The 24,758-nt window shown below is 55.0% G+C and overlaps 1 protein-coding gene across 2 annotated transcripts in view; it reads right to left on the bottom strand.

The window, feature by feature from the left end:
- Window positions 1-9,670: 9,670 nt before the first annotated feature.
- The window catches only part of TSPAN14 (tetraspanin 14), a 56,419-nt gene continuing 41,331 nt past the window's right edge, over window positions 9,671-24,758 (bottom strand). For both annotated transcript variants that reach the window (XM_036264675.1, XM_036264676.1), the window contains 7 exons: window positions 22,171-22,221; window positions 19,797-19,943; window positions 18,304-18,474; window positions 16,130-16,255; window positions 15,127-15,171; window positions 13,114-13,233; window positions 9,671-12,052 (listed from right to left, as the gene is read on the bottom strand). In XM_036264675.1, the coding sequence (XP_036120568.1) occupies window positions 11,981-12,052; window positions 13,114-13,233; window positions 15,127-15,171; window positions 16,130-16,255; window positions 18,304-18,474; window positions 19,797-19,943; window positions 22,171-22,221 (732 nt within the window). In that variant the 3' untranslated portion in view covers window positions 9,671-11,980. The remainder of the gene's footprint in view (window positions 12,053-13,113; window positions 13,234-15,126; window positions 15,172-16,129; window positions 16,256-18,303; window positions 18,475-19,796; window positions 19,944-22,170; window positions 22,222-24,758) is intronic.

Here is a 24,758-nt window from a genome sequence, read left to right as displayed (position 1 = left end):
CTTCTTTGAGCTAAGGTCACTGCAACCAGCATGTCCTGACTATCCCAGTGGCTTGGCTATCTCTACGTCTCTTGCCAAGGATGCTGCAGAGATGGACAGAACGGGACATTAAGAAGTCAGGCACCCGGGCCAGACCATCTCTAAGGCCCCTTCCAGGAAGTCCTCCAGGCCCCAGGTCTCTCTGAATGCAGCCGATCCACTTCCTCATGCCCCAGCCCCCGTTCCTTAGCCTCACTCTGGAATGCCAGGGACACAGTAAAGAAAGAGGCATTTTCTAGAGAGGGGAATCCGCGGCTCCTAGGATACCAAGTCCTCTGAGCCTGCACACAGCTAAAAGCGTAGGAAGCCCCGGGCCCTCGGGGTAGAGGCAGTACTGAGCCGGCTGCCACCTCTCCCCCAGCTGACACAGGCAGATGGCCTACCACTGCCCACATCCTCTGTCCCATAAACCTCTCCTGGAGCCCCAGTCCTGCTAATTAAAAAGAGCTCCACTCCATGGCGCTCAGCACAGTCTAGCAGATTGACTGTCTCAGCCTAGGACTGATTCTCATTAACTCAAAGGGCAGGAGGCAGCTCTGGGGCCCCAGATGGCAAAAGGCTTACACTGTGGGCAGCATCCCTGGCAGTCAGGGCAGCCACCCACGAAGCCCTCCCCGTTCCGCTGGCACCTACTGAAGGCAGTGTGTCAGCTCTGCCACGGGTCCCTCTCGGCTGCAGTCACCGCTAATCCAAGGCCCAGCCCCACCAGGCCCCCTGGCTGCCTGCCTGGGGGGACAAGCAGGCCCTGCACGCAGCTGAGAACCTGGTGAGCCAGCTCCCAGAGCAGGTGTCACCCCCAGCGGAGCCCTGGGCGCCTCCCCTCCCCTCCTCAGGGGAGCAACCAGGGAAGGACTGCAAATATTTCTTACACACCTACTGTGTGGCAGCAGGCACTGTGCCAAGGGCTTTATTTTTGTATCTCATTAAATTCTCAGAACAAGATTAGAAGGCAGGCAATTGTCTGATCCCAAGGTCAATTTCATTGTCAAGGTGACACAGCCACTAATGAATCTAGGATGTAAACCCAGGTCTTGTGGAGCCCGAACAGGTGTCTGCCCTTCACTCACCCCATCCCCAGGCTCTTGCTCTGAGCTGGACAGTTCCTCCAGGGCCACGCAGCTGTGCCCACACTTCCCCAGCGTCATACCTAGAGGGCAGCGACAGGACAGTGTGCCAGCTGCCCCACTGCTCCCAGGCCAGAGCTCTGACCGGGTGAGAGCCCGTACCTCCGCCCAGCCGATGAGGTGTCCACCGCCTCCAGGCCCCTCTCTGGAGCCACGAGAAGGGTCAGCAGGGGCTGACCAGCCCACACACCAGCCCACTGCAGACTGGGCCCTGTTTTGCCACAGAGGAAGAGTCTAGAAGTCAGGAGACCCAATTCCAGTCCGCATTTCCTTAAGCTGTGGGATTTGGGCACAGACCCTGGGGTCCTCCTATATCTGGCCTCTCCTCTTTTTGCTGGGCACACAGCTAGACAACTTGCCAGCCCCTTGTAGTCAGCGTGGCTTTGATTCCTGGCCAATGGGATGTGAATACAGGTGGCGTGCAGGCCACTCGGGCCTCACCCTCTCACCCAGCCGCCAGCGACCACCGCCAACCGCAAACCCTGTCGAAGGCAGAGCCACGGGCTGGAAGAGGCCTGGTCCCTGAAAGACTGCGTAGAGCATCACCCTCCTCAGTCCCCTCATAACCCACTAGCAACTGTGACATGAGCAAGAAGCAAACATTTATTTCTCAAAGCCACCCAAGTTTGAGGGGTATTGCTATAGTCGTTAGTCTATTCTGACGCTACCCTTACACAACAGTCCTCACACTTGAGCATGCTTTACACAGAGTGCTGGGCTCCATTTCCGAGTTTCTGAGTCCACGGACCTGAGTGGGACCACAGAATTTGCATGTTTAACAAATTCCAGGGCTGCTGGTCTGGGGACCGCACTTGAAACCGCGGACCTCCCGCCTACGTGGCCGGGCCGGAGTGACTCCATCTCACGGAGGAAGCGGCGCCAGTCCCTGGCTTCCACCTGCGCTGCGCTGCGTCAGTGTGCCTCGCCCCTGCCCAGCCCTGCTCCCGGTTCCTCTGAGGACGCTGTCAGAGGGACAGAGAATGTTCCGTGCAGTGAAAGTTGCAGACTGGGACCCAGCTCTGCCACTCAGCGGCTGTCCTGGCAAGTTCTGTTCTGACACTGGGCAAGCATGGTCTCCACTCACGTAAAATGGAGAAAATAGGGTTTGTTCTCTCCTCTTACCTCCATTCCACACATACCTCACCAGCCCAGCTGTGCTGGGCCCACAGGTTTCATGAGGATGTCGGACTGTTGCACTTCAAGAGCAGCTACTTGGATTGACGAAAAGAACTCTGGTCCTAGATGCCCCTGTTCCAGCCTCACACAACCACGGTGGACACTGACCCATACTGCTGCCTCCAAGACTGATATCTACCCTGGTGCAGCCTTGGGGAGGAAGGGCTGGGGAGGAAAAAAGAGAAGACCACAATTGCAAAATGTAAATACAAACCTTTGCGGGTGTAAGGATTGTGTTGCAGGAAGGAGGCACAAGTTCATCTGCCAGGGGCTGGGAGCACCCACAGCCCAGCCTCTTAGAACTTCCGTCACAGGTGTCACAGGTTCTCGTGCGTGGGAATGAGAGGGCAAGCCTTCTGCAGACAACCCCCTCAGGCAGTGCAGAGGCCCGCCCCTGGCTTTTGTAATCCCCACATCTGCCAGCCACCTAAAGGACAGCGGAACTAGAAGGCCCCCAAATGCCCGGAAGCTTATCATGTATAAAAGGTGGCTGGAACCTGGGCTTGGGGCTCAGCCTTTGGAGGTGACTCTGCTGGGCCAGCACCAGTGCACATTAAACAGTCATTTTCTAATCCTCCAAGTGCGTGCAGTCTCTCTTTCCGCCGATCAAATTTCTGCCACAACAGGAATCCTACCGAAATACCCCACTCCCTGCGGCTTCCAGGATCCCTGAGAGATCCACAGAAGGGGGGTAAACTCACTTCAAAATGCAGTAATGCTTGAAAAGAGATCTGAATGCACACACTACACACAAGAAGAGTCTCAGGAGTCGTTCAGAAGAAAAAAGGGGAGAGTGACCCCAACATCTGTCGTGACAGCTGTTCCAGGGAGTGAAATGTCAGGATATCTTGGTTAGACAAACATTTTAACTTTTGGAATAGGTGACTTGATGTTCTGTTGACTGCAGGTTGATTTTGTCCTCAGAGCCCAGGTGATACCCACACTCCTGGATTTGGCCACTGCGGGGATGGTGGTGCCCTCAGCTGAGATGGGCGACATTTGGGGTTGGGGAAGAGAAGACGGACTGGATTTTGAGCCTGAGGTATCGATAGGAGTGGACAGGGATACATTCTAAAGCCACTTGGGCTCTCTGGGAAGCAGACAGACTGAGTCCCCCACCCATTCATTACTGAGAGGGCAGACAGTGCCCCCAGGATGCCTCCCACAGTGGCCACCCGTGACCTATGGCACCTGGCAGATACCCTAGCCCCCAGGCTCCACTCAGCAGTGAGAGATTGGCTCCTCTGGATTCAGTGCCTGGGTCCTATTTTGAAAAGTGAGCTCTGCCAGCCTTGGCTGATGTGGCTCAGTGGTTGGAGCGTCGGCCCTCACACCAAAGGGTCTCGGGTTTGGTTCCCAGTCAAGGGCATATACCTCAGTTGTGGGATTGATTTCTGGCCACAGCTGGGCTGCGTGCCGGAGGCAACCAATTGATGTGTCTGTCTCACATCGTTTCTCTCTCTCTCTCTCTCTCACTCTCTTTCAAAACATTGACCCATGCACCAAGAGGTCGCCAGTTTGATTCCCAGTCAGGGCACATGACCAGGTTGGGGACCCGATCCCCAGTGGGTGGCATGCAGGAGGCGCCCAATTGATGTTCTCTCTCTCTCTCTCTCTCTCTCTCTCTCTCTCTCTCCCCCCCCTTCCTCTCTCTCTAAAATCAATAAAGAAAAAAAAAAAAAAGACTTAAAAAAAAAACCTCTATGGAGTCAGGCCAGTGTGGCTTAGTGGACTGAATGTCGTCCCATGGACCGAGAGGTCCCAGTTCAATTCCTGGTCAGGGCACATGCCTGGGTTGCAGGCTCAATCCCCAGTGGGGGGCGTGCAGGAGGCAGCTGATTGATGTTTCTCACATCAATGTTTCTATCTTTCCCTTCTTCTCTGTCTAAAAAATCAATAAAAACATATTTTTAAAAAACTCAATGGAGCCCTGGCCAGTTTGGCTCAGCAGTTAGAGCATCAGCCTGTGGTCCACAGAGACCCGAGTTCGGTTCCCGCTAAGGGCATGTACCTCAGCTGCAGTTGTCCCGTCCTGGTTGGGTCATGCGGGTGGCAGCCACTCGATGTGTCCCTTTCACGTCGATGTTTCTCTCTCTCTCTTCCTCTCTCTCCCTCCCACTCTATCTAATTAAAAATGGAAAAATGTCCTCGGCTGAGGATAAAAAAACAAAAACAAAAATCAATGGAAAAAAAAATCCTTGGGTAAGGATAAACAAAAAACAAACAAAAGTGAGCTGTGCTGGGTGGATGAGGAGAGAAGGAAACGTGGACGTGCAGGAAAGCTGTGGGTGTGTCCGGTGGAAACAGCGCCCCGTTTAGTGCATACTCTTCCTTCTGTCTGACTCTGACTCCACTGTCACTGCCTTGGGCTCTTCTGCGACGCTCTGTGGCCAAGTTCCTGCAAAACCCTTCTTGGCTATGGACATGCATACCGTACATCCAGTGAGTCTCAAAGGGCCCTTTCCCCTGAAGGAAAAAAAACAAAACAGTTTCAACATTCCTTTACTCCACAGAGGTTCACTGTGGTTGTTCATCTTACCAGCTCCCTCCTTTAATTATGAGTTAAATAAAATGTTTGAGGTGTCCATACATAATATTTATATGAGTGATGTCCTTTTTCTGGAAAACTATCTCTAACAGAGGGCACAGGAAGGATCACTGCCTGTCAGAGAAGGAAAGACATTTGGCCCATGCAGACCAAAGCCCACTCCCAGCCCCATCCGTAAACCCCCAACAGGAGGGGTTTGCACACCTCTAGGGACAGGGTGCTCAGTCCCTCCCAGGGGCCACTGCACTTCTTTCCATACTGGACCACAACAATGCAGATTTTACAAAACAGAACAGAAATAAAACTAAAAGAAAATACAACCCTCCCACCCACCACCACCACAGATAAAAGACTGCTTGTGCCCAAAGGATCTACAAACAGGGCCAGCAGCCCCGGCCTCCTTGCAAAGGCTCGAGGTGGAGAGGACTCGTGAGCAGGGAGTGGTTGCCACGGTGGAATCACTGGGTTCACACTGCCTTAGAACAGAAGCTGGACAGAGACAGCTCACTCGGCTGACTTCCAGCGTGGGCAAGTACCGTAGGGAGGCCATAGGCCATGTGCTTCTCTCTCTCCCTCCCTCTCACACACACACACACACACACACACCACCCCACCACCACCCAAACACCATGTCCTGCCATTTTCAGAGCATGTGCAATGCCAGCTTCCAGGCCCTTTTCTCTTTCCCATTTGAAGCTACTCAAACCTAACTCTCCTGCCCAGACTACCCCTCCTGGGCCCCTGGGAGGCAGGCTATGGCCCCTCCTTGGCTCCCTTGGGCCAGCCTCTGCAGACAGCCCCGGGTCCCTTGGCAGGTGAGGGCCGTCTGCTTCCTCTGAAGGCTCCAGGGGCAACTTCTCAGCGGTGTTGGCTTCCTGCAGCTTCCACGCCCTGCCCAGGCTCCCCCTTGGCACAGAATGCACACAGATCTTGAGCACCAAGTGCCTGAGAGGACTCCCCACAGACCTCAAAACCTTGTTCCTAAAGGGACAGGGAAGTGGGTTACTGACTTCTAGCATGGCTGGGAGCTTGGGCTGTGCCACATGTAACCCAGGTGGTTCAGCCCAGTGGGAAGTGATAGCTACTGATAAAACTCTTCAATAACTTATTAGCAATAATGTAGGGGATGTATACTAAATAATCTGGCCCTGTGTTAAAACACTTTTCCCACCTCATCCCATTTAATCCTTGAAACAACCCCATGTGGGGGTATTATTTTTGGGAAAAGGCTCAAAGGGGTTAAATAACTTGCCAGAGGCCACAGGGCTGGTGAGAAAGGTGACTGATGGTTCGATACCACCTTTCAACGTTACCAAGCCCTTTCATTTACCCTCATCTAACACTCCCGGAACCCTTGTGAAATAAAGATAATTATCTCCATTTTACAAAGAAAGAGACGGAAGCATTAAGGCGTTTGGGGTGTTTTGTCTTTGAGCCCAAACACAGGATCAGTCCTCCTCCCAGGCCAGCACAGGCCCTAACCCCAGGACCTGCCTGGCACTGGAGGAAATGGAAGGTCACCCACAGTCCCATCCCTGTCTCCAGTGGGCAGGCACTCTCAGACCTGAGACCACCTGCTCCCTCCCCCACTTACCCTGGGTCCACTGGACATGTGCCATGTGCCTGGCGCTCTGGGGCAGTGGCCACGCAGGCAGGCAGAGCCCACCAAACTGGGTGCTGCCTTTTCCAGGAGCAGGAGCAACCTGCCGTCAAGGGCAGGCAGTGAGCTGTCTGGACCCCAAAGCCCCACTGCAGGGCACTAGGGCACTCAGTGCCAGGAGGCTTCTCCTGATGCCACAGGTGCCACATCCTAGAGCTACAGCCGGGCTGGCAGGTGGCAGGTGTCTGCCCAGGCTCTGCAGCTCACTCGGGGGCAGCAGTGAATCTCGAGTATGTCCTCACCCTCATACGAGGGTGCACCCAAATCACTGTTCCCACGAGACCAAGCTTCCCCCAAGGCAGAGGCGGAGAGCCCGGGCTCCCCTGCCCATCTGGCTCAGTCTCCCTGTGGCACCTGTGCTGTTGTAGGCCACAGGCTATGGGGTGGGGGTGAGGAAGGGGCCCTTGGAGAGATCTCACTGCTGCCAACCACCCCTTCGGCCCAGAACTAGCCTGTACATGGCAGACACTCGGGGCCACCTCGCCACACAGCAGCTGTGGCCCGGCCCAGAGTACCTGCTCATTCTGTATCAGCCCACCTTCCAGGACAACTCCTTTAAAACATGTTTTCCTTATAAACCCTTCTGGAAAGTAATTCCAATAATGAAATACCACTGGGTTTGTGTAAGCCCTTGCAAGAGCGTTAACACCGCACCAACTCAAACATCCATCCCCAGAAGTGCGGGGTCTGGCTGCCTGCCCGGTGCCCGGCCTCCCCGGGAGCCTCCTGCCCTGCCACGTGGTTCCAGTGAGATGGACACCACCATGCTGACCCGCCAGTGAGCTGGAGGCTGTTGTGGGAGAAAGAAGACAGGAAACCAGACCCTGCTGGCCTCATGGAGCCACTCAGATCAACCCTGAAACTCACCCCACCTTTGGATTTTCCAGCTTCAGGAGCCAAAGCCTCCTCTCATTGTTTAGACCAGTTGGAACGGGTCTGCTACCTGGGCTGTGAGCACACTCGCCTGCAGAGCACGGCTCGCTCACTGCTGCAGTCCTGCCTGGATGCAGGCGCAGCAGGGACGCGGCTCTGCGGGAGGGGAGCAACACCTTGCAGAACGCTCTGCAGACAGCTGCTCATGTGAGGCCCTGGAACATGCAGACACCTGCCACAAGGGCACTGAATGGTGGTTGCCTCTGGGAACAAAGGCATTCTTTACATTCCTGTTTCAATTGCTTTTACTTATACGTTTAAAAGAGTAGTTTAAAAGTCGTGTGAGGTGATAAAAGTACAGTCCAAGGTGAAAATTTATTTTGGTGCTTATTCAAGCAGGTCTTTGAAGTCCTGCTGAAATGGAAGAGGCAGAGCACAGGAGGGAGCAGGGGAGAGAAGCGTCTCAGGCTGCCGTCAGGAATACCTGCTCCTCCTCCTCCAAAGCTGGCGTCTCTCAAACTGCCAACGTCACCAGGACAGTGTCCACTTTTTCTTCCTCCGAAGTTGTCCCGCAGTGCCCGACCTACAGTGCCCACTTCGGGGTTCCGGAGGCACCCTCTCCTTCGAGAAGCCCGGTCGTGCTGACGTCACGAGGCGCTAAAGCAGCTGTGGTACCTGGGATTTCGGAGCGTGCCCAGAGGAACAAGAACAGCGCTGCCAGAGGCGCAGTCTGCCCGGGGCTGCTGGGCACAGGGAAGCACCTCTGCTAAGCTCTGTCACTGGGGACAGGTTAGCACAGTTTAGGGGCAGATGACCCAAAACTCTGTGGTCTGTGGACTGACCCTAGACCTGAAGATCACACAGCCACCCCATTCACCGGGTAGAGCTGAGCACCTGACCCCTGGACAGGCCCTTCCAGGACAGTCCTCGGGTGCTGGGACTACTGCAACAGGCCCTCCCCCTCTCTGTACCCCGGCAGCCCCTGCTGAGGACGCTGCGCAGGAAGAGACAGGGTGGCCCTCGTCTGCTGGTCTCTGACCCAGCCTCTTCCGGGGGCCCAGGGTCGCAGCAGCCTACACTCAGGCATGCCCATTGCCGTCCCGGTGGCAGCCCTGGCACAGCCAGTATGTCCCGGAGAAAAGGCTGTGTCCGAGTTCTCACCGCCTGCACAGAAAGCCCTCACTTTGCAGAGCCAGGGCCTCCAGTGCAGGGTGGGGCTGAGCTCCTGGGGGTGACACCGTGCTCTGCCCCACAGGCCCCCAAAACAAAACCTGGCACCCAAATCTAGGTGCAGAGGCGAGGATCAGCACACTCTGCCTTTCTGTGAATGCCGCTGGCCTGCCACAGAGCCTAATCAACAGTCCAATCTTCAGAGAACTGCTTCTCAGGCTTGTCCCCCCATCCCCTCCCGCTGTGGTTTTGCTCAGCAGGAGCCAATCAGAGCTTCTGAATTCAGGGCTGGCAGGCACCAAACCGCCCATTTTACTTGCAGGTACAGGGTCTCAGATCCTTGGCAGAAAACTCACCTTCTCCAGGTCTCAGGTTTGGGGCAAATGGCTTCCTCAGAGCTGTTCTGGGGACTGAACGAGTTTATTCACCATTAAGTACTCTGAGCTCCTTCTGTTCCAGAAAGATTCTCCATCCATGAATCCGTCTTGTTATTCATGTGGGGAAACTGCTCCCAGGGTGCACCAGCCCTGCCCTGTGGGCAGTGGGAGCCCCTGGAGCCTGGCGAGTTGGGCACTGGCACGTGTGGCCAGAGACATGACGAGGATGGTGGGAGAGGGTCAAGCCTGGGTCACAGAAGTGGGAGACTCCGAGGAGGGGGTGGTCCAGAGGACAGGGTGCTGCAGAGGCTTGGTGACGGTGACTCGAATTTGGTCAAGTGGGCAAAGTGGTGGGTTGTGGTGGGGAGGGCTACAGACAACCCAGACGGGAGTGGCCTAGGAGAGAAGGGGGGAAGGCGAGAGGGTCCAGGCAAGCTTTCTGGAATGAGGATACGTGAGATGGTGTGAGAGGGAGAGGAGGTGGGGAAGAAAATAAGGAAGGACACTGACCATTAATGCGGGCACGGGGGCTAGGAGGGGAGTGCAGAGGTCCCATCGTGGCCTCCATCCCAGTCTGAGAGGACAAGGGTGGGTGGGGGTTCAGGGCAGGCTGAGTAGGGAGCGACCAGAGGGCGGCCCTGGCTCTGTGCAGACAGAGCCCATTTGTTGGAAACCTCTATGTGTGCGTCCCTTATCTTAGGCCTCTTTTCTAGTCTCACCCAACTACTCGAGAGTCAGATGAGATGGCTAAAAACGGCCCCAAAGTTGTATAAACTAACTGGAAAACAAACCCAGCTCTAGACTTCCCTGTGAATTGGGCTGTGGCCTGTGAAGAGAAAAGGGGGTCATCCTCCAGGTCTACTTGGATAAACATGACAGCAGGAGCCGAACAGGAGCTGCTGGTACCCACACCGGCAGGGGATCTGGGGCCATCAACTTCCCTGCGGCAGGCTGGGCAGGGACCTGGTGAGGTGGGCACAGCACTAACCCCCCCAGAGGCCAACAGGTCCGAGAACACAGCTTGTGCAGCAGGACTAGGTCCAACTCAGTGCCCCAAGCTATTTGACCTGGACCCTACTGCCTGGGGCTGGACAGAGATAACCTAAACTAGCATCTCCTCAGGCCTCCGAGGCCCAAGCTCTGACACCCTATGCTTGCAGCCGGGCAGAGCTAAGTCACAGGCTGGCCTGCGCCAGAGACAGCCTCCATACTACAGTAGCTGCGAGCGGTCACAGAGCCTAGACAACCAGAACACAACTCACTGCAGACTGTGCCAACAGTGATGGCCTTGACCACCTGCCCTCCTGGGTGTCTGCCACACTCTGTCCCGCTGGGTGTGGGTTCCCTTGGCAGCTGAGGTTACCACTGAGATGCTTAATGCCGTCTTGATGTGACCCAAAACAAGAACCACCAAAACAACAGCATTATTATAAAGATATATTCCATAAAAGAGTTTGGCAGTCAGAGAAAAGCATCACGCTTCCTAAAAACACAAGCATTCTTCTTCGCCTAGTCTAGAGAAAAAATTGTAAAAAAAGGAAAAATATTTAACAATACCATCAACAAACACCCACCAGCATACAGCACAGCAGCATGTACACGCCAGCCAGTCAGTGAAGGCAGCACTCAACCCCGAACAACGAGGACAGAGCTGGTATGCCGCCGAGAGCCGCATTAGGAAGGAGCCAGGCCAAGCTGCGGGGATGCCCAGCTGGCCCGGGGACTCACACACAGAGACTTCACTTCCAAGAGCAAGCCCAGAATAGCCCTGACAGAAGGGGTGGACGGGGTGACCACAGATATCCCGGTCGGGGATGGGGGAGTCACCTCAAAAGTTAGCAACAAAATGTCCCGAGTTTCTCAACAGCTGCAGGCCAGGGTCTGCGGCGGACACACAGGACTGGCCGCAGAGCTTCTCTCTAGGGACAGGCAGTGCTGGGCTGGCCAGCCGGCCCTTAGCATGTGGCCTCGAGAGGAGCTCTGGCTGAAGGTTTCAGGCTGGCTGACTGACTGGGGCTCCCTGGCCTCGCCGTGGGGGGAGTCAATATTCAAGTTCCGGGTGACAGTTTCAGTAGCACCAAGAGCAGAAGACAGTGAGGCCAAGCTGGGGAGGGCAGTGGGTGTGCGCACTAGGGCGCACCGAGGAAGGGGCCGCGTGTATTCGCACCTGGGTTGTCGGGGATGGAAAAGAGAAGCTGATGGGCTGGTTCTGGAGACACTGGAGGGAGCTAGGGAACGGCTCAGTCCCAGACGTGCAAGGCTGCTCAGAGGTGAGCCAGGGGAGATGAGGAGATGCTGTGAGAACATTCTTGCCCCTATAAATAAATTATTTACACACTACTTGAAAAGGAGAGTCCACTCTCAGAGAGCCATGCCCATGGCCCTGTGCCTTCAGGACGCAGTGCTGTTGAGACTGGAGGCCACTCTGGGCTGGGAGGCAGCAGATCAGGCACTCTGCGGACCCAGGCCCGGCTCACTTCACCCGGACATGGCCGAGCATCCCGAAATGCCCTGACTCGGGCAGACACTGCAGGGCTCCGACGTCCGCTTGGTCCCCTCCCCTCCCCAATTACAGGCGGCACCCCTATGCTGCTGGGAGAAGCCTTGTTACGCCTGCTGCTCCCCTACTCATGTCCCACTCACAGAAGACATGGCTGCCTCTGGGCCAGCAGCCGCCAGTAGTGAAGAGGCAGCCAGGGCATCTGCAGGCGCACTGGGCTCCAGGAGGGCGGAGCCAAACTTTCCTCGCAACCACAGGGGCTGGTAGTCCCTCAGCTGCCACCCCCACCTAGAGACACCCCAGCAGGTATCCTGGTCACAAGTCCCTTCAGTTAACAAGAGGCCTGTTGGTCTTCAGCACCAGCAAGCAGGATCCGAGGTCAGGTCACGCTGATGCTGAAGACGGGCTGGCTCTGGTGGGGGTCCGCCTCCCTCCCTCTGGGTGTACAGGTGACAGCAGCGAAGGGTCTGGCCTCCGCAGCGTGGCTCAGCTCCGCTCGCTCCCCTCCGTTCCTCAGAAGTGATGGCCGGCCTTCACTGCCTCAATGTCTGAGATCAGGGTCTTTGCCAGGAAGATGCCAAATATCTGAAACAAAGCCAGTGGGGCAGCAGCCGTCAGTGTGGGAACACAAGGGGAGGAGTGGGTTCAGAGGGCGGGCAACGCGGGGTGCTGCACACACTTCCACTCCGTCCCGACATGCCACGGGCATGTGGCAAAACAAGACCAGCCCACCAGTAAAAGTGAGCCCCAGGGTCCATGTTGCTATATCCCTAGAGCCGTAAAGGGGTAAACAGAGGGCACCACCCAGCCTCCAACACCAACAGGCACATCACCCATCACAGGCTGGGACACCTTATGCCTGAGGTTAAACAACAAGAAAAAACAGGGTCACCCTGACTGGTTCTGTCCCCAAATAATAAATCCTGAACATTGCCTGTAAACCTGGATTCCAGAATAAAAGCAAGGTTGTCCCTGATTCTGACCGTGCTGGTAACTGAGGTTACGCCCTGACCTTGGCAACCAGATAATTGTATGGTAACACAGATGTTTTCTACCAAGAACAGACTAATATGAACCTGGTCACCTCTACAGAACTTGGTAGTTATCATGTCAAAATTTCAAAATTTTGGGGTGTTTTCCCTCCTTTAAATTCTGTGGTTTATATTTGATGAGCTGGTCCTTCTGAACTGATTCTTTTGCTGGTAAATTGTTTCTTTCCTTTTCTGGATGCTTCTGTCTCTCAGCCTTCCTTTGAGATCACTAACACGTGCCTGCTGAGGGAAGGAGGAAGTAGAGCAGGTGGGTGGGACGGGAGGCCCAGGTCCACCTGTCCTCTTCGAGGCCAGGCCAAAGCCGAACAGCCCCTACACGGTGCGTCTCCCTCACGCAGCAGCTGTCCTGGACGTGCTCGGGCTGCCGGCTTCTCCCCCGAGCTCTGGGCATGCTGGGGAAACTCCTGGTTTGTAGGACTCACTGAATTCTTGACTTTCTCCTGCCAGTTCTTCTCTGTCAGACACTTGCCAGTCTGCTCACCCCAAGTCTCACTGCCCCCTGGGCCACCATCACGTTCCCACCCGTGAAATCGGGGTCACATGGACAGGTGCAGCCCGCAAGGGGAAGGGAGCCGCAGGGGCAGGGGAACAGACCTGCAGCAGTGAGATGGCGATGAAGATGCCGGCCACGATGTAAATGTTCCGCGGGAGCCAGCCCTCCAGCGCCTGGATGCAGCCTTTCGTGAAGATGTACTCGTCCCACTTGCTCTTCGGCTGCAGGAAGACACCACAGTAGCTGAGCCCACGACCTGAGGGACACCTACCCCCAACCCCCATGCAAAGGGCTCCTGAAGGGAGCAGGGAGGCAGGTGCCAAGGGCAGAGAGAACCCTCCAGGAGAAACCTGGACTTATCTCAGTCTCTGCCCCAACCCTGGGCAGTTTGCATGAATAACCTGACCCTCATCCTATTTCTGTTTGGACCCCCCAGATTTAAAGACCAGCCTGTGCAACAACACCTCCAGAGCCCACATCTGGAGAAAGAGGAGGGGCTTGAATGCTTAGAGAAGGAAGTTGTGTCTTCACAGAGAGAGAACCTGGGAGAAGGGGTTCAGTGTCTTCAAACCAGAAGAGTTGGCTGGAGAAGGAAGGAACAGTGGCTTCTCGGAGTGTGTCTCTCAGCCCAAGTAAGCCTGGCTTCAGAAGCCAGAGCCAGCAGGGACAGTCACAAGCCCTGGATTCCAAAATAAACCCAAGGTTGTCCCTGATTCTGACTGTGCTGGTCCCAACCCCTAGCGGAGGCTGGGTAGGCACTTGGGGATCTCATCAGAGTATGCACACCCCACCCTAACCACCCTCACCCTCACCCATCAGCCTCTACTGTGGCATCACGGATGAAACATCAGTTTACACTAGAGGTGCTAAGGGCTGAATTATGTCCTCCTGAAACTCATGTTAGCCCCAACTCATGAAAGCCCTAAGTCCCAATACTGACTGTATTTGAAGATAGGGTGTTTAAATAGGTGAATCAATTAAAACGAAATCTTTGGGGTGGGTCCTAATCCAATATGACTGGTGTCCTGATAAGAAGAGGAGATTAAGACAACAACACACTGAGGGAACACTGTATGAGGACACAGGGAAGAGGAGGCAGCCGTCCACAAGACAAGGAGATAGGCCTCGGAAGAAACCAACCCTGCAGACACCTTGACCTTGGACTTCTAACCTCCAAGGGACTGAGAAAATAAATCGTTGCTTAAGCCACATAGTCTGTGCTACTGTGTCATGGCAGCCGGAACACCTCACACAAGTGGCAATTAAATCCACAGCTGGAGGAGCTGCTGTTGACAAAGGCCCATCTGTGCAATGGAGGTCAGTTAGGACTTGGGTTTCCAGACCAGAGTGCACACCCCTAGTGCCCACGGCCAACAGGACGGCTGTGCGTTCACCAAAGGCCACCAGAGCAAAGGCTGGGACTGGCTTCTCTTCCCATCCCCGTGCACACGCCCGCAGCCTGCAGGAAGCCCAGAGGACTGTCCTGCTTCCTTGCTGTCACCACTGCCTCCACATGGCAGCTGGACCAAGTCTTAAGCTCCTGCAGCTTCACCCTGAACCCCTAAATAATAGACACCTCCAGGAGCTCCAAGAATGTTCTTTAAAAATGTAGTCTTTCGCCCTGGCCAGTTTGGCTCAGCGGTTAGAGCGTCGGCCTGCGGTCCGGAGAGACCCGGGTTCGGTTCCCGCTAAGGGCACGTACCTCAGTTGCAGTTTGTCCCCGGCCCTGGTTGGTCGTGCGGGTGGCAGTTTCTCTCTCTCTCTCCCTTCCTCTCTCTCCCTCCCACTCTATCTGTACAAAAAAATGGAGAAATATCCTTGGGTGAGGATTAAAAAAAAAGTAGTCTTTCTTCCCCAACACTCCTGTCTGCCTCTTCCCCTAACGCAGCAGCTGTGAGGTTCTCTGACTGCAGCTCAAAGGGCTGAAACCCACCCGTCACCACTCCGAGTCCTGCCACCAGCTCAGGTGGACAGTGCTGCTGGCCCTCGCTCCCAACCCCCGTGGCGCCTGAGCTTCACCTCCCCTGGTTCCCACTCCACTCTGCACTTGTGCTAAGTCAGGAAGTTGGACCACAGAGACCAAACCAGGACTCAGAGTTACATGGGGCTCTCACCTCAGTCCTGACATCATATCCACACTGTGTGTTCACAACTTTTTGCTGTAAGAAAGCAGAAAACATGAGTCATTTTTGTGCCCTTGAGAAGCTGGTGGTAGACTCTACTAAAGTCTCCACCAAACACCAGAAAACACCTGTACAAATTCTGTCATAGCTCACATCCTTCAGTCCTGCTGCCAGCTGCCCTTTCAGGCGCGGACGGTGTGCGAAGGGCTAGACAGCCAGCATTCCTGACCCGTCCGTGTAGCAACTGTGCAGCTCTGTCTGCCATGGTGGCATGAACACAGCCAGCCAACATAAAAACAACAGGCGCAGCTAGAGTTCAATAAAACTTGTTACGGACACTGAAATCTGAATTTCAGAGCATTTTTATGTGTCACAAAATATTATCCTTTTTTTAAAATTTTCAACCATTTTTAAGTGGCTAAAACCATTCTTGGCTCAAAGATCAAAAAAAAGTGGCAACAGGCCAGGTCTGCCAGCCTCCGTGCCGGGAGGTAACGGTCCTGCTGGCTCGCGGTTCAGGCACAGTGCAGACCTCAGGCACCAACGTGCTCTCAGCACACCCGAGCCGGCCCTCGGGCACCAATGTGTCCTCAGCACACCCGAGCCGGCCCTCGGGCACCAATGTGTCCTCAGCACACCCGAGCCGGCCCTCAGCGGGAATGCGCCTGCGCGGCTGAGATGATGGTCAGAGCCCTGGGCCCAGCACCAGGCCGACATGTAACTACCAAGTTCTGTAAAGGGCTCGGTTCTGCTCAGATTCAGTCCGGGCAAACATTCGGTAGTCCTTCACAGGTTTCTGAGACCCACGACCTGGCTGTGGACTGGGAATGAAAACAGGTGAGTGAGCAAGAACCGAGCAGAATTGCCTACCAGCCCCCACTGCCCTGAGCGCTTTCTCCAGCACTCATTCCGTTTGCAGAGAGCAGTAAGAGCACCCTCAGAACTGCTCCGCTCTGGGGCAGCACACGCTCCCGCCAGGCGCAGGCCCACTCACCGCGGGGTCCGGCACGCAGCAGGAGAAGGGCACGCCACACTTCTCACGGCTGTAGCTGGCACCACTGCAGTTGAAGTAGACGTTGAGATCCCAGTCTTCAGGGCCGTACGCCCCGCAGCACTGGTTCTGCAATCACAGACAAGAACCTGAGGGTTCCCCAGCCAGGGCTGCAGCTGCCAGCACAGGGCTCTCTCAGGGACTCGGGGTAAGGTGCACCTCCATCTATCACCCAGAGACACCGAGCTCCACCCTTCTGACATCCCCGCCTGCACAGGGATGCTGAGTGACCTGCCAGGTAGCCCTTCACAAAGGAAACTGCACACGATGCCTCCTGGGTCCAACACCCAGGGCTGGCTCCACAGTGCCCCAGCCCTGGCATGGGGCAGAGAGGCCCTGCTCCAGTCCCTCCTCAGGCTGAAAAGTTCCCTTCCTCCCACCCCCAGCCTAGAGCAGGTATCTCACTGTCCTCTGAGGCCCTCTGCCCCTCTGGCGTGGTCCTCTTCTATCCCTAAAAGAACACCTCGTGGGCAATACATCTTCCTCTCCAACAGATTCCCAAGCTGGTCCCACCTATCTTTATGATTCTTTAATTTTTTTTTCTTTATTAATTTTTAGAGAGAGAGAAACATCAATGGGAGAGAGAACACTGATTGGCCACCTCCTGCATGCTCCCACTGGGGATCGGGCCCACAACCTGGGCACGTGCCCTGACCGGGAATCGAACCAGTGACCTCCTGGTGCATGGGTTAACGCTCAACCACTGAGCCACACCAGCTGGGCTCTTTTTGATTCTTCACAATAAACAGTGGCTGAATGCCTACTCCCAAGGAAAGAGTCACCACTGAGGTGAACGGGACAAAACCGAAGCTCTGCCCTCACCAGGGTCTCTGTCCTCCCCTTCCCACCACCCCCGCTATCTGGCGTAGCTCCAAAGAGAACAAAGTGTGAAACCAGACGTGTGGAGCCCGGCGCAGGAGCAGGCTCGTTTTGCTGCAGCCCGCACAGCGGAAGTGCATACGGCGGCGAGCACAGCCGAGGATCCAGGGTTTCTACTGCGCTTACTTCTCAGGTAAAAGCCCATCTTCCCCACCCCCACCTCTCTGTGATTCCAGCTGCTCCAACACCGAATATTGCACCATTAGGAGGTTCCATAATTTACTGCAAAACTCTGGGAATTTCTGTTTTTCAAAGGCAAGGGAGGCAATGGAGAAACTACAATGTTTCAGGCCAATGGTGGAGGAGCCACCAGGACTACTTGTCACCAGCGAGCCCGAGACTCCGTGAAATGAGGGCGAGGACGGCAGCGACAGAAAGGGCGCAGTGAGGGACATGAGAAAACGGCTGGGATGGGGTGACTTTCACAGACTAGCACAGGTCACCGTTAACAAGCGGAAGGCTCTCTGTTCACGTGAGTGGGTTTCGCTGTATGCACCCCATGATACACGAAGTAAGGGCAAGCAAGTTTGGGTTGATGGCAAGAGCATCTCATTTATTTTCCCCTCCGACTAAAGTGTTCCATATAGAAGGAGGTTCTGACAGAGCCTGGCACTGGCCGCGAGGTGGGGAGTGGGTTCCTCCCGCGGGGGCCAGCGGGGGCCCAGCCTCCAGGTGCAGCTGCACACAGCGGGCACAGAGGCCAGCTGGAGAAACGGCCAGGCCTGGGGCTGCTTAGACAAGCTCCTGGGGACCTGTTCCGGGACGTCACATGCCTCTCCATCTGAGGCTGTTTCCTCCAGGCAACTCTGCCCTCAAACAGGAAGGGGAAAAGGTCCCGGGGAAGAAGGGGACAGGAATAGCTTCAGACAGTGAGTCACGTGCCCGGAGAGGAGGGGCCCTGCTCCTCAGTACCCACAGTGCCTACAGGACTGCGCTACCTAAGTGGCCGGGGCTGGAGAGTCTGGGCCCGGAGGAGGGAGGAGAGGCCTGGGCTCCTGGGGCTGGGGGGCCACAGGGACAGCTAGACTCGCCTGCCCAGTCCAAATGGGGGGAGGGCACATGAATAGCAAGCCTGGACCACCGGGCAGCCCTGAGGAAGCAAAGCTAAAGGGACCAGTGGCCGAGGTGGCCCCTCCAGGGACTCCACACCCCATGTCCCCACGAGCCTGGCTCCCGAGCAGCACCCAGACCGAACCAAGAAAGCAAGCCCTCTATCGGGGTGCGCCTCAGGTGCTCACGGCTTTCTGAAGGGAGTCGATGAGGTTCTGCAGGTCGATGTCGTCCCGGTAGGATCTGATGTTGCTCTCGAAGAACTCCCGGAACCGGTCCCTCACCCAGTCTTGGAATAAGAAGGCCAGCACGGCCACGGCCAGCTCCAGGAAGAAGATGAGCACGATGGTGCCACAAAACTGGGGGATGAGGCGAGAGTGGGGGTCACCACACCTCCAACCTACGGCCAGACCCACACCCTCTCTGACCAGAGACCCACATCATTAGCTGGGTGATTGTGGGCAAATCCATCTCATCGGTACATTGGACAGACTCCCCCCTACCACGTCATGGCACTGTTGGTCTGGGAGTTAAAGGAGTGAGAGGGTGAGAAAGCTCCCAGCCCATGCGCCAGCCATTTCCTGTGAAGCACTGAGGCTCACAGCTCACAGAACACAGCTCACAGCTCACACTGGACGTGGGGTTCCCTGGCGCTGCTCCGCTCTGGAGTGGGCAGTGTTGTCAGCCCCCACTTGGTGGAGCACATGACAGTCAGCCGCACAAGCCATCTCCAGAAGCACGGCTGCCCCTGGCCACGGTGGTGGTGGCGTGCTGCACCCAAAGGCCCATGGAGCCGAAGGCCCACACCTCCCCCCACCGCCATTTTCATTGGCCATACCGCAGTCTAAGACAGAGGGCAACACACATGTCGTGCGTGCACACACACAAGCACACACATGCCGCACACGCATACACACGCACATGCACACATGCGCGCGCGCGTGTGCACACACACACACACATCAGGCCTCCAAAATGGAATCTCCATGCACACAGAAGATACAAAACAACACTTTTAAGAAAAAAAAAAGGGAAAAAAAATATGTTTTGCTTTTTAAGTTAAGCCCAGGAAAGAGGAAGCTTGATCTAATAAACTCAACAAATATATGTTGCAAAACACAGTTTATGTGTTTTTCCTATCAGGTGCTATTTAATTTTAACTGAATGCATTTCAAAATGAATGTGTATCTAAATATAAAACTAAACTCTTGGTGACTCAAAGTTCTGCCAGCAAATTAAGGATTCTGCACAGCACATTCAATACACCCTGGAAGAGGGAAATGATTTCCTAATGTTACTGACAACATCTTTTGATCTTAGCCAGGAAGGGCAAAGGTGAGCAGCAAAACAATTCCTTTAGAAGTTGGGGGGGGGGGGGGGGATAAAATGCAAGAGAGGGGGAGGGGAACTGGCCTGTGGGAAGCCTAGTCCTTCCCTGGGAGCTGAAAACTAGAGGCCAACTTCTCTTTCTCTAGGGATCAGAAGCTGGCTCAGCAGATTGTTTCCTGAAATCCTACCACCTGGTGGGACAGCAGAGCACAAAGGGGCTGCCTCCTCCCCCACTGCTGGGGCCCAAAGAGGCCTACAGAGCTGCTACCAGTGCATCCAAATGAAGTATAAGTCTACCCAGCAGAGCCCGCCCACCCTGTCTCCCACCATCCCCATCCCTGGGGCCACTCACAAACTTGAGCAGGCAGATGTTCTCCCGCAGGGCCCCCACACAGCCAGCAAACCCCAGTGTGAACATCACCACGCCCACCATCAGCACCAGCACCACAGGGTCGATTCCATGCAGCCGGGTCACTTTGGTGAGGTCTGACAGCACCCCCTAAAGAAGCAGAGATAGCAGGCCAGGATCAGCCTCAGAGAGAGTCACAGGTGCCCTGGGGGGCTAGGCTGTGTATAGAACTAAACTGAGGACAGGGTCCTGCCTTGCATGGCTCAATCATCCCCTTAAAAAGCCAGGCGAGGCCGGCCGGTGTGGTTCAGTGGTTGAGCATTCATTCACCCGTGCACCAAGAGGTCGCCAGTTCAATTCCAGGTCAGGGCACATTCCCAGGTTGTGGGCCTGATCCCTAGTGGGGGACATGCAGGAGGCGGCCAATCAATGTTCTCTCTCATCGATGTTTCTATTTCTCTCTCCCTTTCCCTTCCTCTCTCTTTAAAATCAATAAAGAGCCCTGGCGGGTTTGGCTCAGCGGTTAGAGCGTTGGGCTGCAGTCCCAAGAGACTTGGGGTCAGTTCCCGCTAAGGGCGTGTACCTCAGTTGCAGTTTGTCCCCGGCCCTGGTTGGGTCGTGCGGGTGGCAGCCACTCGATGTGTCCCTTTCACATCGATGTTTCTCTCTCTCTTCCTCTTTCCCTCCCACTCTATCTGAACAAAAAAAAAATTTTTTTTAATGTCCTGGGGTGAAGATAAATAAATAAATAAATAAAGCCAGGCAGAGTGTGGCCCCTGCCCTCCCGCCCCCTTAGAGGCCTCTCTGCCCAACAGGTCCTTGCCCACCTCAGCCCTGCACATGCAGCATTCCTGTCTCCATCTAGGCTGCAGGTTCCTCCCAGGCAGACCCCATTCTTCTTTTGCAGCCTGCAGGGTGCCTCTGCCAGGCCTGGGGTGCAGGGGAGCCCTGAGGGCTCCGTGACCTGTGGTCAAGGCACCCTGTGCCAGAGCTTCACCATGGCCTCTGGACATCTGGCCGCTGACTTTGCACTCAGTCCATGGAGAACACCACTATCCTGAGATGAAAGTGTGAACCCCCTATGGAAAACATTCACCAAGGGCACACAAAGGCAGCACTGTGCATGAAACTTTCTGTGCTGATGGTGGTGCTCTATAACTGCACTGTCCAAAATAGTAGCCACTGGTCACGTGTGCTATCAAGCACTTGAAATGCAGTTAGTGAAATTAAAAAATTGAATTTTAATTTGTATTTCATTTTAATTAAATATAAGTAGTCACATGAGGCTAGTGGCAACCAAAATGGAGCAATTCTACAGGATTCAAAGGAGAGAGGAGAAAACTGCAACCAGACCAGGCAACCCAGCTGGGACTAGGCAGCTCGGTAACCAACCCAGGCCTAAACTCCCAGGCTCTGCAGGTTGAGCTGCTGCTGTTCTGGAGGTGGCCACACGGTGGCGCTATGAGTCATGACTTGCACCTGCTTCCAGGTCACTAGGACAAAGCGACACTGCAACTCAGCTCCTGACCTTTAGGAGTTCACAGGCCACCACCGTGAAGGTGTTCAAATCCAAAGGCGGGCCTATCCTGTTCCTAAGGCCATGGCAAGAAAGCCCAATGATCTAAGCACTCCTGCCTCCTCCTGGAGACAAAGGGAGGCTCCCCCGAAGAAAGAGCCCTAGGCCTGAAGCTCAAGGGGAAACTTTAGTTTACAGTTTCCTGCCCAGCCAGCTGGCCCGTGTTCCTTCTGTCCCTCCCTCCTCCCTCCCTGTAGTGAGGGTCCTGTCCAGCCCTCACCACTTCCCCAGCACCCACCTACCCAGAGAGCATGGGTGGCACCAAAGTCTGGTACCCACCCTCCCCAGAGTTCCAACTGCCCTTTGCCCTGGACAGTAAGAGCCGGGTCTCCCTCCTCACCTGTCCACAGGCTGGGCAATGAGGTGCACAGGAGCAAAGAGACCCACCCCGCCCTGCAGGGCATATACCAGAGCCCTGCTCCCTGATGCGGGGGTTTCCGTGGGCAAGGACAAGAGCTTCAGCAATAACACAGGGACCTATTTGCTCCCAGAGGCATAGACCAGGCCCAGAAGGTGGCCTCAGGCCTGCCCTGGACACAGCTGCAGACAAGCCCCAGGGCGACTTGGAGCTTCTGGGAACAAAGAAGAGGGCTATCTACTCACAGAGCTCAGACCAGCCCTGGCCTCTAGCAGCAGCCCCAGCACGGGGAAGCAGTTTTCACGATAAGCTCAGTAACTGTTTCCAAGAGCTGGCTCTGTCAAGATTAATGACTACAAATGATTACCTTGCACAAGAAATGCTTGTCAGGGACAATTAAAGCTCAACCAATCTGGTTCTGGCTGGCTGACGTTTGCACCTACCTTTTCACTCCATGCCCACAGTCCAGCTCCAAGGAAGGCAACTCCAGCCAACTGAAGGGAGGGGGGAGTGAAAGAGAGAGACAGCAGACAGTTAGGTCGGAAACCAGCACCATGAACGTGCTTCTCAGAGAAGGGCCCACACTGCTAGTAGGAGAATGTCAATGGCTCATGTCCATGCTCGTTGGATCAGGGGCAAGGCAGCCCCTCGGTCCCTACAGATGACAGGGTCTGCATCCCAGAGCAAAGGGACAGCAAGGCCCACATGTACCTTCCCTGAACATTTAAACAAACTCCTTCAACCCCCACAGCTCCATGCAGAAGCAAAGGATCTCAGAACACACTGTCCTGGAGAGACCATGGAGTAAGAGACATCAGGCTGTGCCCTGTTTCATCCCCATTGCACAAGCACCCCAACTCATTTCAATGCACTGTCTGTGTGTAAGACACCACCCCTTGTGACGGCTGCCCCAGGTGACTTCAGACTCCCTGGGTAGATGAGGCTCTGCGGAGGACCAGGCACCACTGCCAAAGGTACAGAGCCTAGCACCACCTTTGCTGCCCTCCTCAGGCCTCAGTCCTGGAGGCAGACTCAAGCGCAGACAAGCAGCTGTGAGGCTATTTGCTGGCCAGGGCCGAGCCTCCTCCCCAGGGCACACTTGTGCTCAGGATATGCTAGGTCATCAGTTACTAAATTGAAATAGGCCTGTGTTAAGGAGTGTGCCAACCCCACAAAAGCAGCAATCCCCAACCCTGACATCCCACCTGCAGGAACCCACTGGCTAGCCTCCTTCCATACACCACTCCTAACCCCACCCATAGACGCCATACACCACCTAGATTCGTGAACATGGAGGACTTTTCCATATAAAACAAAACACCTCATGGTCTGCATATTATGTAGCCTCCAGTTTTTCTATTAACTGTTGGCATTTAGCTGCCACTTGCCAACACCTCATGACAAATAACAGCTAGGTGTTTCTACGGCTCTCAACTTTCCGAAGTGTATTCTCTAGCTTCAGGACCTTCCGGCCTACTTTATTCACCGCTAACCCCAGGTAGCTGGAGTGGGAAGAAAGGGCCTTTAAAGAAAGTCCTGGAGTTCTTACCCTCTTTTCCAACAGAGACCGATTTCAGAAAATGTGTACATGCCCAACATTTTAGAGGGGATTTCCAAGGGTCCACGCACTTCTCATTGCCGGCTCCCTTACAACCTGTGAACCCCACATGAAGAAGTCTTGCGGGACCTGAACCCTCTAACTTACAAAGGGGAACACAGGCCAAAGGGCCAAGATCAAAATGCCGAACAGTGGCAGAGAAGGGCCAGATCCCAAGTCTCTGTTTAATCCATTCATTTGCTCACTCATTCGTCCAACAAATCCTGACCGACTACTACATTCTAAGTGCCAGGCGTCGTCTCGGGCGCTGGAGCCATGGCGCAACCAGCTGCACAGGCAAGATCCCCACGCTGCAGGAGCTCACACCCCAGGGAGTCCACACAGGTCCCTTCCATCACACTGCAATGACTGTCTCCTAGCCAGGCCTCAGTGATGAACAGCTGATGAAGATCTTTGTTTTCTTGACGGGGTGCATGACTACCTCCTTGCCCATGCCTCACACTGCACGGTAAATAAGCAAGTAAAGGTGACCAGTCACTGCCCACTGAACGCTGGGGCTTCCGGCTTCCTTCCCACCATTCCCCAGGTCCCTGATGCCTTACTCCCTCCTGTCAAAGCTGGAGGTCAAGTCTTTTCTCAGCTTATCTAATCTCCTCTGACACCGCGGGTCATTCCCTTCTCCACAGTCCACAGACGGCTGGGCTCTGGGACCACAAAGCACACTTTCACAGCTGTCTTCCACACTCCCTCACTCCTTCTCAGTCCGTTCTGTGGGTTCACCCTCCTCTTCAGAGTTATCTAAGTGCTGGCGAACCTCCCTGCTCAGGCCTGGACCCCGACCTTGCCCAGCTCTCTGGATGCTCTCCTACTTCACAAGGCTCCACAACCATCTGCACCGCATGCTGCTGACTCACTGCTTCCTCAATGTCTACTTGACATGTCCACCTGTGAGACCAAAGGACATTTCGATCTGCACATGGCCCAAAATGGAGCCCTGGTCTCCGACCCCCAACCAGCTCCTCTCCAATCCTTCCCTCATTAAAGAATGGGACCACTGTCCATCCACCCACTCGTTTAAGACAGAAACCTCGACCTCACGCCTGATGCCGCTCTCCCTCCAACTCCAACTTCCCCCCACCAACCCTCTGCTGGTTCTACCTCCAGAATTTGTAGTGTATTGGCCTGCTTTCTCCTGACTCGGCTCCCACCTGTCCATGGTCCACCCTCTCAGGGGCCTCCTTGCTGTCTCCTCACAGGTCCCCAAGCAACTAGAGTAATCCTTTAAAAACACAGAACACATAACTCCACTCCTCCAATGACTTCCTTTTACACTTACAATAAAATTCAAACTCAGCCCACAAAGGCCTACATGGCCCAGCTTTGGCCCACATATCCAACATCGTCTCCAATCCATCTGACCACCCAGCCCTACTCCCAGGCCACCCTGGCACTGTTACTAGTTCTTGAACTCAC

This window comes from Molossus molossus, unplaced genomic scaffold (genome assembly GCF_014108415.1).
Source record: "Molossus molossus isolate mMolMol1 unplaced genomic scaffold, mMolMol1.p scaffold_m16_p_17, whole genome shotgun sequence".
NCBI classification, from domain to species: Eukaryota; Metazoa; Chordata; class Mammalia; order Chiroptera; family Molossidae; genus Molossus; species Molossus molossus.
The sequence above is the reverse complement of the archived record's forward strand: the minus strand, read 5'-3'. Positions and strand labels throughout refer to the sequence as shown.